We start from the raw sequence: 12,719 nt of genomic DNA on the forward strand, positions 1-12,719 counted from the left end.
GGCTAAACCAGTTTTAATTAGTTGCCTATTCTATATAGAGAGATGTTTGGTAAGTATACGTGTTTTGTACATGTTGGTAGACAGACACTGTACTTACTAAAAGGAAAAATCCTGATATAAAATGTCATTTGATAAATTTATTTGGCATACATGTTATCATATTGATATACCTGTCAAAACTACATAATATACAGCAAGGGGTTTAAAATGACAGAAGAAGTGACAGTTACGGCTATGATTCATAGGTAACTGATACAACACTGCTGCAAATTTGACCATTGTCTTTTACCTGGAACTGGTAATCTAATGTGCTGACACTTTTATTTAGTTCATAACAGCTGCAATATTAATTTGTATAGTATTTTTAAGATATATAGCTTATTAAAAATTTAACATGGCATCAGTGTAGCTGCTTTAAGTACATAAACAATGACATACTGTTTTAATTAACAGCTCTAGAAAGAAGCATGTGTCTGACAAGCAAATTAAATCACTGCCACTAAATGTAGATGGAAATGGCTACTTTTTAAATACAGAATTGTCAGGTTTTATTTAAGGTTTATATATTGTATATTGATCAACTGATCTACCTCTTTGTCATTACATTTTTTTCATATACTATGCTTATACTGTGATCTTTCTACAGCAATAGTGTCTTCATACTTCTTCCAGAGCTTTAATCATTTCCCGTCTTTTATGGCTAAAGTTCAGGTATATCTGATTTCACCATATAACTTGCCTAAACAGCCTTTATTATTAAAATGGTGTTAAACCTTTCATTTGAGAGTTCTAAGATTACTTAAGAACTTCTCCATTATTAATAAGCCAACAGCGACCATAAACCATAATACATTACATTAGAAGACAGTTTCCCTAGATACAGATACGAGAGTTTCATTTCTCTAGATGTATTTCTGACAAGACTAGGGATTCTCCAATGGAATTGTCTTAAGCAGCTACAGAAATTGTATTTTGGCTTGGAAAACTTTCATCATAGGGCACAGCTATGAAACAATTCCTGCCTGCAACAAAGCACCTCCTAGCTACGTTTAGTTCAGGAGGTTTATGGTGAACAGCAACTAAGATGAAGTGTTTCATTAAGCCCTTCAGGCTGATCTAGTTAACATTCACAAAGTGAAATAACCTATGCATCATTTTACTCTTCATTAGCTGGCTGTTTAGAAGAAAGATATGAGCTAATCTATTTTATTTCAGTTGTTAGGCAATGTCATGGTACTACCACCCCCACCCCCAAAAATATAAAGTAGATCTGATAATTGAGGGCTTATCAATAGTAGTGATAAAGAATTCCCTCTATGGTTGTCATTCAGTGTTTCACCTTGGTGGGCAAAAATGATAAATCACTTCATGTAAAATCTATTATTAAACTAATCAGCAAGCCACAGTATAAAAAAAAGGAAGCTCACAAAACAAAACAACACAAAAAAGCTGACATCAGAGAAGGATAGACAGGATTAGATCCTGCATGATTTCAAGAACAAATAGATCCCTCTGGGACTTTGGGGATTAATATTTTTTCTCTCTCAGACACTGTTCAGAATTAATGAGGGTACCTGCAACAATGCTGGCAAGCTGCTGAGTTCTGGTGATGGGGTAGATGCTGCGTGCCTGAACGACTGCTGAAGCTATTTTCTTGGCGTGCCTCTCCTCCCCGTATGTTCTCAGGATGGACGCAAGCGCCTGTTGATCTAAAGCATTCACAACATCAGCAGCAGTGGGCATGTCAGGATACCTACGCACAAGAAGAGCCAATTAGTTCACTGACGTCAGTTTTCATTGACAAGAGGTGAAGCTTCATAGCATTGAGACATAAAGTCAAACACACACATTGCATGCAAGTGCCTTTCAGGTTTTAAAATAAGAGAAAGCAATCCTGTGAAAACGGAAATAGCTTCTACCTTTTAAATCCCGTCTTATTACTTCAGATGGAGTATCTTTCTTAACATTAATTAGCAATAAAGAATAGCTGAAAGTTCAAGTACTACCATAAACTTTTAACATTAATGAGTGGACAAAGATTAACTGTAGTTCAAGTATTTTTCTAAAATTAAAAGACTGTAAGATTGCCTTTATTTAGATATCTTCAAAATATGAACTCATTTCTTATGTGTTAATTTTAGTCATCTTGCATTATTTGTTCTGTTTTCACTCAGAATATAGAGGAACTAATCTCAAGGATCTTTCCCCTTATATGCAGTGCTATGAAAAATGATCCCTTATGAAGATAATTTCCTGAACTGTCACTTAAAGGTATCACAATTTAAATTCAAAAGTATTTTGAAAGAAAAGGATATTTGTAACTATCTACCAAAAGGCAAACAAAATATCCCATAGTCATCAATATTTCTTTCATCTGAACAACTTTCTTTATTGAAATCGTTCAAGGTCTTTTATATACACTGCATTGGTGTTCAACTATTTCACAGACTTGACTCTTCTACAAAGGGACTGACAGGCAGAATATTTTTCAGTATTTTATTATTTCCCTACAATATCTTACAGAAAATAACCAAACTTAAGATACTATTTGCCCTCTATATTTATCCTCAACCATACAGTATATGCCTGTTTTATCCCAGTCATTCTTTATTTTTATCATGCAAGTTCATATGCCAGCAGGGATATTTTAGTGGCAAAAACCTCAGGTTTACATTCCTTGAAACCACAGGCTTGAACCCCAGCAAGATCTCAGCTGTTCATACTAGAGTTGACTAAATTGTGTATCATGCAGTTTACTGTGTCAGTCTTTGAGACAGTTTCTTAAAAACTGAGGTACCATTGGCTGTGTGTGAACATTAATAATACCAGGTTTCAGAGTAGCAGTCGCGAATACAGACTAACACGGCGGCTACTCTGAAACCTGTCATTATGCAAGGCACTGAATTTAGCCGTATGGAATTAATAATACCATGGCTCATATTCTAAGAATACAGGTTTGTCCCACAATTTTTGGCCAGAATTTCCCATTCCCTTATAGGTGTGCAGCATGCTATGTCTCAGTTAATTACCATCATCCATACAACAGAGGTGACTGCATTTTTGGTGTTTTCTGTAATAAGGTATATTCCCCATGAAAGGCACTGGGTCCCTTTGAGGTGACAGGTGCTATATACATAGAAAACATTACTATTTATTATTAGAATTGCATTCCACCTTCCAGATTATACTCAGCAGTGACTCTAATCAATTAAATATAAAGGCATTTTTTTTAAACTAATTGCTAATTTGAGTATAAAGTAAGTCATTCTGATATGCTTGCTATGAAACATAGGATGACATTAATGAATTGCTTACAGTAAGCATGCAAGTAGTGGTAGAATATTTAATGCCTTGAAAACAGTGTTGCCATTGACATTTAATTGATAGGCTCACTGCCGTTTCTTTGTAGAGGTTAGCACATGCCCATCTTCAGAGTAGCTACAAAGGATAAAAGAAATCTGTTAGAACTTCACTTATACTTAAACTACCCTCTCAGTTACAATTTCATTTATATCCTACATCATGGTCTGCTTAACAAAATTAAAGATGGTTGTTTTAATTATTGTCATTAATCATTGCTTTTAACCTTAAATATGGAAAACCTTACAGTCAAATTCTGACTTTCCAACACTGAAACCCAGAAGTACCTTCACTTTATGCTGGAATAAGCGAGATTGGAATCTGGCCCTAAATCCTGAGAACTAGATGAGCCTCTATGGCAAAAGAACAAAGCTGATTTATTATGTATGTGCAGAGTTAGATGTGGGCGTGTGATGGGAATTCTGCAACCTAAAAAGGAAATTAAATTCAGAGTGTTGTTGAGAAATTGATTTCTTGTTGTGAGAAGAAATGTTTGATCAATACATACCTGCCACTATCCATCCTCATATCCAAAGGGCCATCCTTTCGCAGGGAAAAACCTCTTTCAGGAGTATCAAGCTGCATAGAGGAACACCCAGCATCCAAAAGAACTCCATCTAGCATTCCTGGCTCCACTCCAGCTGAGATTAACAAGGTTTCTGTTTGGCTAAACTGCCCTAGAAGAGCCTGAATCTGTTTCCTGTAAGAGAATCACAGATAAGAAGTGTCACTCTGAACGCTAATAGTGCAATATTTCTTCCATTTTAAAGTAGGAAACAAACAAAAAAAATAGGAGTAAAATTTGCAGAAGCATGTAAGTGACTTAGGCTTCTCAGTCCCATTTTCAAAACAGACTCAGGAATTTAGGAGCCAAAGTCTCAATGACACTTAGACACATAAGTCACTTTGAAAACAGGACTCAGGCACTTCTCAAAGTTTTATCTTGGGTCTAGTTTTCCTCTGAGACCAAATTTACATTAATGCAACTCTGCTAACTGCAACAGAGTTACTCCAGTTTTCAGCTAGTATAAGTGAAAAGGGCCCACTACTTTTATTCATCCAAACAAAGAAAAATGAGAAACAAGAACATAAAAAAAAATCATTTAAAAAATTCCATCACAAGAAAAATTATGATCACAGTTCCTTACTACTAGAAAAATGGAATAAACAAATATTACATGAAGGTTATTTGCCTACACACAAGCACCCTTAATATAAAACTGTACAATACATCATTAAATGTGTATACTGAAGTTCTGTAGAATAGGAATAGGATTTCATAGCCTTGAAAAGAGTGGTGATTCATTCGATATACTTACTCAGAGATTCAATATTTTAACTTACATTTAAGACAACTCTGAGAAATGTATCATTTTCCCCCAGCACCCTTTCCAACTAGCATGTTAATATAATCAAAAAACCAATCAGAAATGTGACAAAGTGGGAATATCTATATTATCTGTTATGAATATGGTGCATGCCTCTGTGTGTGAGTTTATGATGGGTTACTTCCTATGGAGTTACATCAAAAGTGGTTGTTAGAGGAACAAGCAGGAAAGGTAAAACAATGTCCAAGTTTCATCCCAACAAACACTCAAACATAATAGCTAGGTTTATAGCCAAGAAAAGACTCCTCCACCCCAACTGTGGTGACATAGCTGTTTCGCTAGGGCTGAGATGACAGAGATCAAAGGGAATGGTAAAATATTAGAATACTCAGGGTCTAGAAAAGAGTGGAAGTTGAGTGAGTGGCCAGAGGTTACTCAGAGAATGTCAGAGAAAACTGACAGGCTGGCCAGGGGAATACACACAGACGGAGAGCCTGCTGTGAACAGGACAGTCTGTTTATCCCAGCCAGAGATGGGGGTAGCTATGCTGAGAAAAACTGCAAAAGCTGTCAAGCAAAGATTAAGGATAAGTACGATGCAGGTGTACAGACTTTTTATTGTTTTACCTCTTGCTGTATGTGCTTTGTACCTTGGGAGGAAGGAATAAATAATAGGGCTGTCAAGCGATTAAAATAATTAATTGTAATTAATCATGCAATTAATTGCACTGTTACACAATAATAGAATACCATTTATTTAAATATTTTGGATGTTTTCTACATTTTCAAATATATTGATTGCAATCGTAACAGAATACAAAGTGTACTGTGCTCACTTTCTATTTATTTTTGATTACAAATATTTGCACTGTAAAAAAAAAGAAATAGTATTTTTCAATTCACGTCAAACAAGTACTGTAATCTCTTTATCATGAAAGGTAAACTTATAAATGTAGAATTATGTTAAAAAAATAATTGCATTCAAAAATAAAACAATGTAAAACTTTAGAGCCTACAAGTTCACTCAGTACTATTTCTTGTTCAGCCAGCAGAAGGTTGATTTTCTTTTTTGGTGGTTCGGGTTCTGTAGTTTCTGCATCAGAGTGTTGCTCTTTTAAGACTTCTGAAAGCATGCTCCATACCTCATCCCTCTCAGATTTTGGAAGGCACTTCAGATTCAGATTTTTAAATCTTGGGTTGAGTGCTGTAGCTATCTTTAGAAATCTCACATTGGTACCTTCTTTGCATTTTGTCAAATCTGCAGTGAAAGTGTTCTTAAAAAAGAACAACATGCGCTGAGTCATCATCCGAGACTACTATAACATGAACTATATGGCAGAATGTGGGTAAAATAGAGCCGGACACATACAATTCTCCCCCAAGGACAATTTAATTATTTAATTTAATACATTTTTTTTAACGAGTGTCATCAGCATGGAAGCATGTCCTCTGGAATGGTGGCTGAAGCATGAAGGGGCATATGAATGTTTAGCATATCTGGCATGTAAATACCTTGCAATGCCAGCTACAAAAGTCCCATGAGAATGCCTGTTCTCACTTTCAGGTGACATTCTAAATAAGAAGCAGGAAGCACTGTTTACATTTATGGGAGATAAAGTTGTTTGTTTTAGCTGTTGGTTGAAAGAGAAGTAGGACTGAGTGGACTTTTAGGCTCTAAAGTTTTGTACTGTTTGTTTATGAGTGCAGTTATGTAACAAAAAAATTCTACATGTGTGAGATGTACTGCAATCTCCTTGTCATGAAAGTGTAATAATTGTATGAGATGAATTGAAAAATACTGTTTCTTTTGTTTATAATTTTACAGTGCAAATATTTGCAATAAAATACTCATATAAAGTGAGCAGTGTATACTTTGTATTCTGTGTTGTAACTGAAATCAATATATTTGAAAATGTAGAAAAACATCCAAAATATTTAATAAATTTCAGTTGGTATTCTATTGTTTAACAATGCGATTAAAACTCGGATTAATCGTGATTAATTTTTTTAATTGCGATTTTTTTGAGTTAATTGTGTGAGTTAACTGCGATTAATCGACAGCCCTAATAAATAATGCTTTGCTCTGAAGACACCATTTTTGAGTTGCTTTAATCAACTCACTAGTCACAGGTCCCTGAAAGAAAAAGGTTTGCAGGTCCCAACCACAGATGGGCCTGCTACATTAAGAGGCTGTGGCCCAGTGACTGAGTCCCATAGTGGCTGGACCATCTGGTACCACACAGAGTAAGGTGTAGGAAACCAGTGCTGTCACCTAAGGGGTGCAAATCAAGAGGAATTAAAAGGGTGTTAAGTGCAATTTGCCCTGTAACTGTGAAAACAACATTCCACTTCTCTACAATTATCCTGATGCTGCTTACTCAGGCTATTTTACTCATATTCCAAACATCTGATCTTTTAAAAGCTTCTTTGTTTGCCAATCTTATTTGTTTTAACAGTCTTGAAAGACTGTTACCTAAACACAATGGCTTTAAAGAATTTCTAATGATGTGGAGAGGAAAAGCCTAGGGGACTTCCTGAAGGCCTCCGCCCTTTCCAGGTAGAAGGCCAGGGCTCTCCTGAAATCCAGGGTAAGTAATATATCCTCACTGTTGTCTCGATGAGGCTTGGGGTAGAAGATTGGAAGGTGAATCAACTGATCGGGGGAGGTCCTGGATGATTGGAAAAAGGCAAATATAGTGCCCATCTTTAAAAAAGGGAAGAAGAACCCAGAAACTACAGACTGGTCAGCCTCACCTCAGTCCCTGGAAAAATCATGGAGCAGGTCCTCAAGGAAATCATTTTGAAGCACTTGGAGGAGAGGAAGATGACCAGGAACAGTCAACATGGATTCACCAAGGGCAAGTCATGCCTGACCAACTTGATTGCCTTCTAAGATGAGATAACTGGCTCTGTGCATATGGGGAAAGCAGTGGACGTGATATATCTTGACTTTAGCAAAGCTTTTGATATGGTCTCCCACAGTATTCTTGACAGCAAGTTAAAAAACGTATGGATTGGATGAATGGACTATAAGGTGGATAGAAAGCTGGCTAGATTGTGGGGCTTAATGGGTAGTGATCAACGGCTCAATGTCTGGAGGTAGCCCTGAAGTCCTTCAGGGTGTGAAGGGAGGAGTCAGTCTTCTCAGTGAAGAGCTTTGTGCTTCAAAGAGAAGGTTCTCAGCTGTGGACTGCATCTATTTTGGGAATCCTGACAAATGAAGCCATGATGCTCGTTGCATCACCACAACAGTGGAGCTGGAGCTAGCTGCTGCGTCAGCTGCGTCAAGGGCAGATTGTAGTGTCTTTGCCACTAACTGGCAAAGACACTACAACACTATTATACTCCTGTATAATGGCCTTGAGTGAGTCACAATGTGCTTCTGGCATATTTTCAATAAAGTCATTTGCTTTCGAGTAATTTATGTAAACTTATTTTGTCACGAGGGCCTGACAGTTGGCAATACAACTGTAGAGTGGCTGAGGAGTATACTTTCCTACCGAACAGATCAAGGTGCTTCCAATCCCGTGTTGTAGGAAGAAGCCCTGGACTGGTGTTATCAGCTGCAAGAGTTGACAGTGTCCAAAACCATGGAATTGGTGCGCGGGGAAGAATAGAAATTCAAAATGCTTGGTGGGGACAGAGTATTTTTGTCCGCTCGCTTGCAGGTTGGGGCCACTGACGCCAGGGTTTGTCACACAGTGTTTGCCAAGTCTAAATAGCCTCATTAATCAGGAGGGAGATCTTTGAGGAGACCAAAAAATGGAGGATATCAAAAGAAGTTGATGGTGGATATCCTTGACTTCCTCCAATGGAATCTGGAGAGTGTCTGCCACCCTCTTTACCAGTCCCTGAAAGAGATGAAAATAGTCTGCTAAAGATGGTGGAGAAAGCATGATGGTTTCATTTGGAGGAGGAGGAGGATATGGCGCTTGAAGTCACTTTCTCCTCAGTACTGGCTTCCTGTTCCTCTAAGACTTGAGGTAATTTTGAAGCCCTGGATGGTGTGGCCAAAGGAGTGTACCTCAAGAGTTCTTGGACGAGGCTTGGATCTCAAGAAATGGTGGTATGCCATCCAAAGGTCCCAATATGACAATTGCAGTGGTGATGGCGCCTGTGGATGGCCGTACCAGGATGGTGGTGGTGGAGCCACCTGTGGGTATATCCTTGGCGTCTGTTGGTAGTGAGCACCATATGGAGCTTGGGAGGAGTACTGGGACACTAGCTCTTAAGGTTCGCTGTCTGAACCCTCACTAGAGAGCAGAGGGGCATGGCAAGGCAGCAGGGATACTTCCCATGCTTGGTAGAGGCTCAGGGCCGAGAGGAGGGGACTCTAATGCATCAGGAATGCAGGGGTCTCTTGAATGGCAAAGTTCTGCCTTTACCAATCGTCCTGGTGTTAATGCCAGGGGACTGGGGACCTTGTCTGCACTAGCTGATCCTGTGCCAGGTGAGCCATTGCTGGCAGTACCAATGCAGGCTCACGTACTGGGAGTGTCTTCTTAGACAAGCGCTTACTACTGTCCTTCGGTGCCGATGGCTCGGTGCCTGTGCCTATTGGGTCTGAGGGCTTGTCAGTGGTACCTGTTTGTTTCCATGAGCTATGGAGGCCAGACTGAGATGGCCTTGGTGCCAATGGTCTCTTGAAGCCCGAAGAACTGGGCATACCCCACTGGGGGAAAAGGGTCTCCAATTGGGGAGAAAAGGTTGGGAAAAATGAAAAATCTTTTTTTTTTTAATTTTTAATGATAAAATAAAGAAAAGGTGGAAAAATTACAGCTAGAACTAGGAGACTAAGTGTAGGTTCGTGGATTAAGACAACAGTTTTAATGGACTGCTAATGGCTCTCCAGGGGCAGTTGAGAAGGAACTGAGGAAGGTTAGCCAGTGTGTGCTGGCTAGCCTGGTGGCGCAGCACAAGGAGAGACAGTGCATGTGTGGGACCAACGGACATTGCTACCAAAGTTCTCCAATCAGCGGTGCAGGGATACCTACAGTGAAGCACCCAGTGGGATACTACTGGAAGAAGAAGTGGTTCATTAACACCTCTCCAGTAATGGAGGGGGGCAGGGTTTGCTGGGGGGACTTAAGTGTGTTACAGATTGCTGGAATGAACCATAAATCAGTGTCTCTATTCAGACACTGATTTTTAGTATCTAGAAAAGTTATGAATGTAAACTTCCAGGCTGGTCTTTTGAAGGTGTTGTGCAGGTTTCCTTTGAAGATGAGGACTGTGAGGTCAGATATAGAGTAATTGCTTTGTGAAAAATGTTCACCCACAGGTGATACGGTGTTTTTCTCTTTTATTATTTTTCTGTGAGAGTTCATTGAAGAGCACAGTGGTTGTTTTGTTTCACTCACATAGCTGTTATTGGGGCATTTAGTGCATTGGAAGAGGCACACCACATATTGTGATAGGCATGCGTAGGGCCCATGAATCTTGAAAGGTGTGCTGTGGGGGTGTTGTTCATTGACACAGTGAAGCTATGTCTACAGCTATTGCATCTGTTGTTCTGATAGGGTCTGGTGCTACTTTGTGTTGGTGTGTCCTGGTCTGTGGGGGAGCTTGCTTCTGATGATGAGCTTGGAGGGGTTGGGGGGTTGTTTGAAGATCAAAAGAGGAGTTCAGGAAAGATTTCTTTATGTGGTCCCCATTACTATGGTTGTAATTGTTTGATGATACCCTGTATGAACTGGACTGTACATTTAATAATCACATACTCCCAAATAAATTATGTTCAAGAGACCAAGTATAAGTTAAATAAGACTCTTCATAGAATTTGAATGGCAGACTCTAGATTCAAAAACATGCCAACTTCCTAAATTAACATTTAGAACACTGAACATCTCACATTGTCTGAACTAAAGATGAGTATACTTGCCTAGAGAATATTCTTTTTTCTACCTCCTCCTACCTCTGACCTGTCTGCCTCTCAGCTTATGTTGCCTCCTCCTCTCACCTCAGTTATTCTCCCCTAGCCTCCAGTCAAACAACAGAGCTTCCTCTCTTCTTCCTCACACCACCCAACAGTACCTACAGAATACAGCTGCCCTTCTTCAAGATACATTTAACCCAGCCCCAAAGATTGATGCTCATAGAACCTCTTGGCCAAGTCCTCCTCAAACACAGCTGTCTGAGATTTTAAATCGCCTCAGACAAAATCACTTTGTAGATTCAGTTATCTCAGCATTTATTTATTTAGATGTATAAATTCCCCACATACCCATCCCATGCTCTGGGTGTGTGTGTAACAGGATCAGCACCTGCCTCTTGTGAGCGCCCCTCTGGTCGAGTGCGTGTGCCTGCAGTCACTCCGTTTGTGGAACGGGGTGGCATCTGCCTCTCGAAAGCGCCCCCTCTCCCTTGGTCGATGTTTTTTTTCGGCAGGTTTTCAGTGACTCAGCCCTCTGGACGAGTCACACACACTGTCTATAGGTGGAACAGAACAAACCCCTTCCAGGGCATACAGTCTTTACCCTTCCCAACTCAGGGATGGGACCATACCCCAAGGCTTTCTCCCTGGAGCTGACTGTCTTCCTGCAGCCCTCCCTGAGTTCAGTCCTTACTCAGTCCATGCAGCCAGCCAGGGCCTCCTTCTTAGGGCCTCCCTTAGTCCCTGTCCACACTGAGTTGTCCATGGTCCTGCTGCTCTTTCAGCCAGCCAGAAACACAGTCCTCTCTCTTCCAGCTCCAGGTAGCAACTGACTGACTCTGTCTCTGCTGCTCCTTTTTATACAGCCCTCCTGGCCCCTGACTATTCACAGTTCATCTGATTGGAGGACTTCCCGTCCGTTCCTCTCTGGGGGAGGCTGTGGCAGGACCCTGAGGCCTCCAGCAGGGGGCCTCTGGCCTAGTCCACCCCATCACAGTCTGTTAGCATAATTTCAGCTGTGCAACACCAAACATCCAGATTTCATATAATGAACCATGTGGCCTGTGCTCAGATGCTACAATAATGGGGATCACACTGACACCTAGACAGACCAAAAAACCAATACTGGTCACACTATTTTTTAAATGTTTATCTTTTTTAAAATAGGAAAATTTAATTAATTAATAGTCAATTTAATTAATTAATAGTCAATCAAAAGCATAGTTAAGGCAGGAATTGTCTGTTGAACACATTATATTTATTCCACAGCATGCATATTCTTTCCAATAAAAAATTTTAAATGTCAGTACTGAATCAACTTTGTCTCTATTTTTGGTTAAATTAAAGGTCAAGAAGATAAACATTTTTTGTATACTCAAAATCAATAGACTCTTCAGATCCCAGATGGTAATTACTTGGGCAATTTTCAAAGTAGAAAATTATGAGCCTCATTGTAATTTGAGAAAATGTATTTGCTAGTTTCATAAGTTCTGCAAAGTTTTGCTGAATAAAGGGTAGTAAATTATGCTCCTATGTTACTGAACTTATTTTTAAAGAGATTTAGGGCTTCTTTACATGTGAAGTTACAGCATGCTAGTTATTCCTCACTAACTTTCCAAGGGGACACTTTTATTGCACACTATGAAAGTGCCTTTGTGAACTTATTCTCCAACACAATAAACATTACCCCACAACGGTATTTTAGATAATATGGTCACACTAAACATTAAAATTCTATTTTCAACTATTTGTAAAAAGTTAATACATTATTCATATATGTTATAAACATATTACACAAGTAATCTGTTATAGATAGTTGTAAGAACATCAGTAGCAGATATTGTAATTGCTTATAAGCAACCAACTGATCTGTTGAAGTCTATAACAATTGATTTGCCATTTGTTAAAACAACAGTTGCATCATCTTTAACTCTTGTAACAGGTTATACTGACAGCAGTAAAATCACTTTTAAAGAAGTGACTGTTCACAAGCTAGTGATCTGAATGAGTTTACTCCTGCCATCTATTGATGAACTGAGGGCAAGGACGTGAGAATGTATTTGCATGGACACACCTACTTTGCCTAGGTGATTCAGAGACTTACCTGCTTTGCCAAAGTGATCCATTTTGGCTGTTTTGTGTTAAATTCACTTCAATGTT

General features: G+C 39.2%; 1 protein-coding gene across 1 annotated transcript in view; it reads right to left on the minus strand.

Annotated features, from left to right (window-relative positions):
- METTL15 (methyltransferase 15, mitochondrial 12S rRNA N4-cytidine) overlaps positions 1-12,719 on the minus strand; it is a 191,977-nt gene that overhangs the window by 14,034 nt on the left and 165,224 nt on the right. Inside the window, exons 4-5 of the mRNA XM_073347785.1 lie at positions 3,869-4,060; positions 1,575-1,753 (exon numbers count right to left, since the gene is read on the minus strand). Coding sequence (XP_073203886.1) covers positions 1,575-1,753; positions 3,869-4,060 — 371 coding nt within the window. The remainder of the gene's footprint in view (positions 1-1,574; positions 1,754-3,868; positions 4,061-12,719) is intronic.

Source organism: Lepidochelys kempii, chromosome 6 (assembly GCF_965140265.1).
Source record: "Lepidochelys kempii isolate rLepKem1 chromosome 6, rLepKem1.hap2, whole genome shotgun sequence".
NCBI classification, from domain to species: Eukaryota; Metazoa; Chordata; order Testudines; family Cheloniidae; genus Lepidochelys; species Lepidochelys kempii.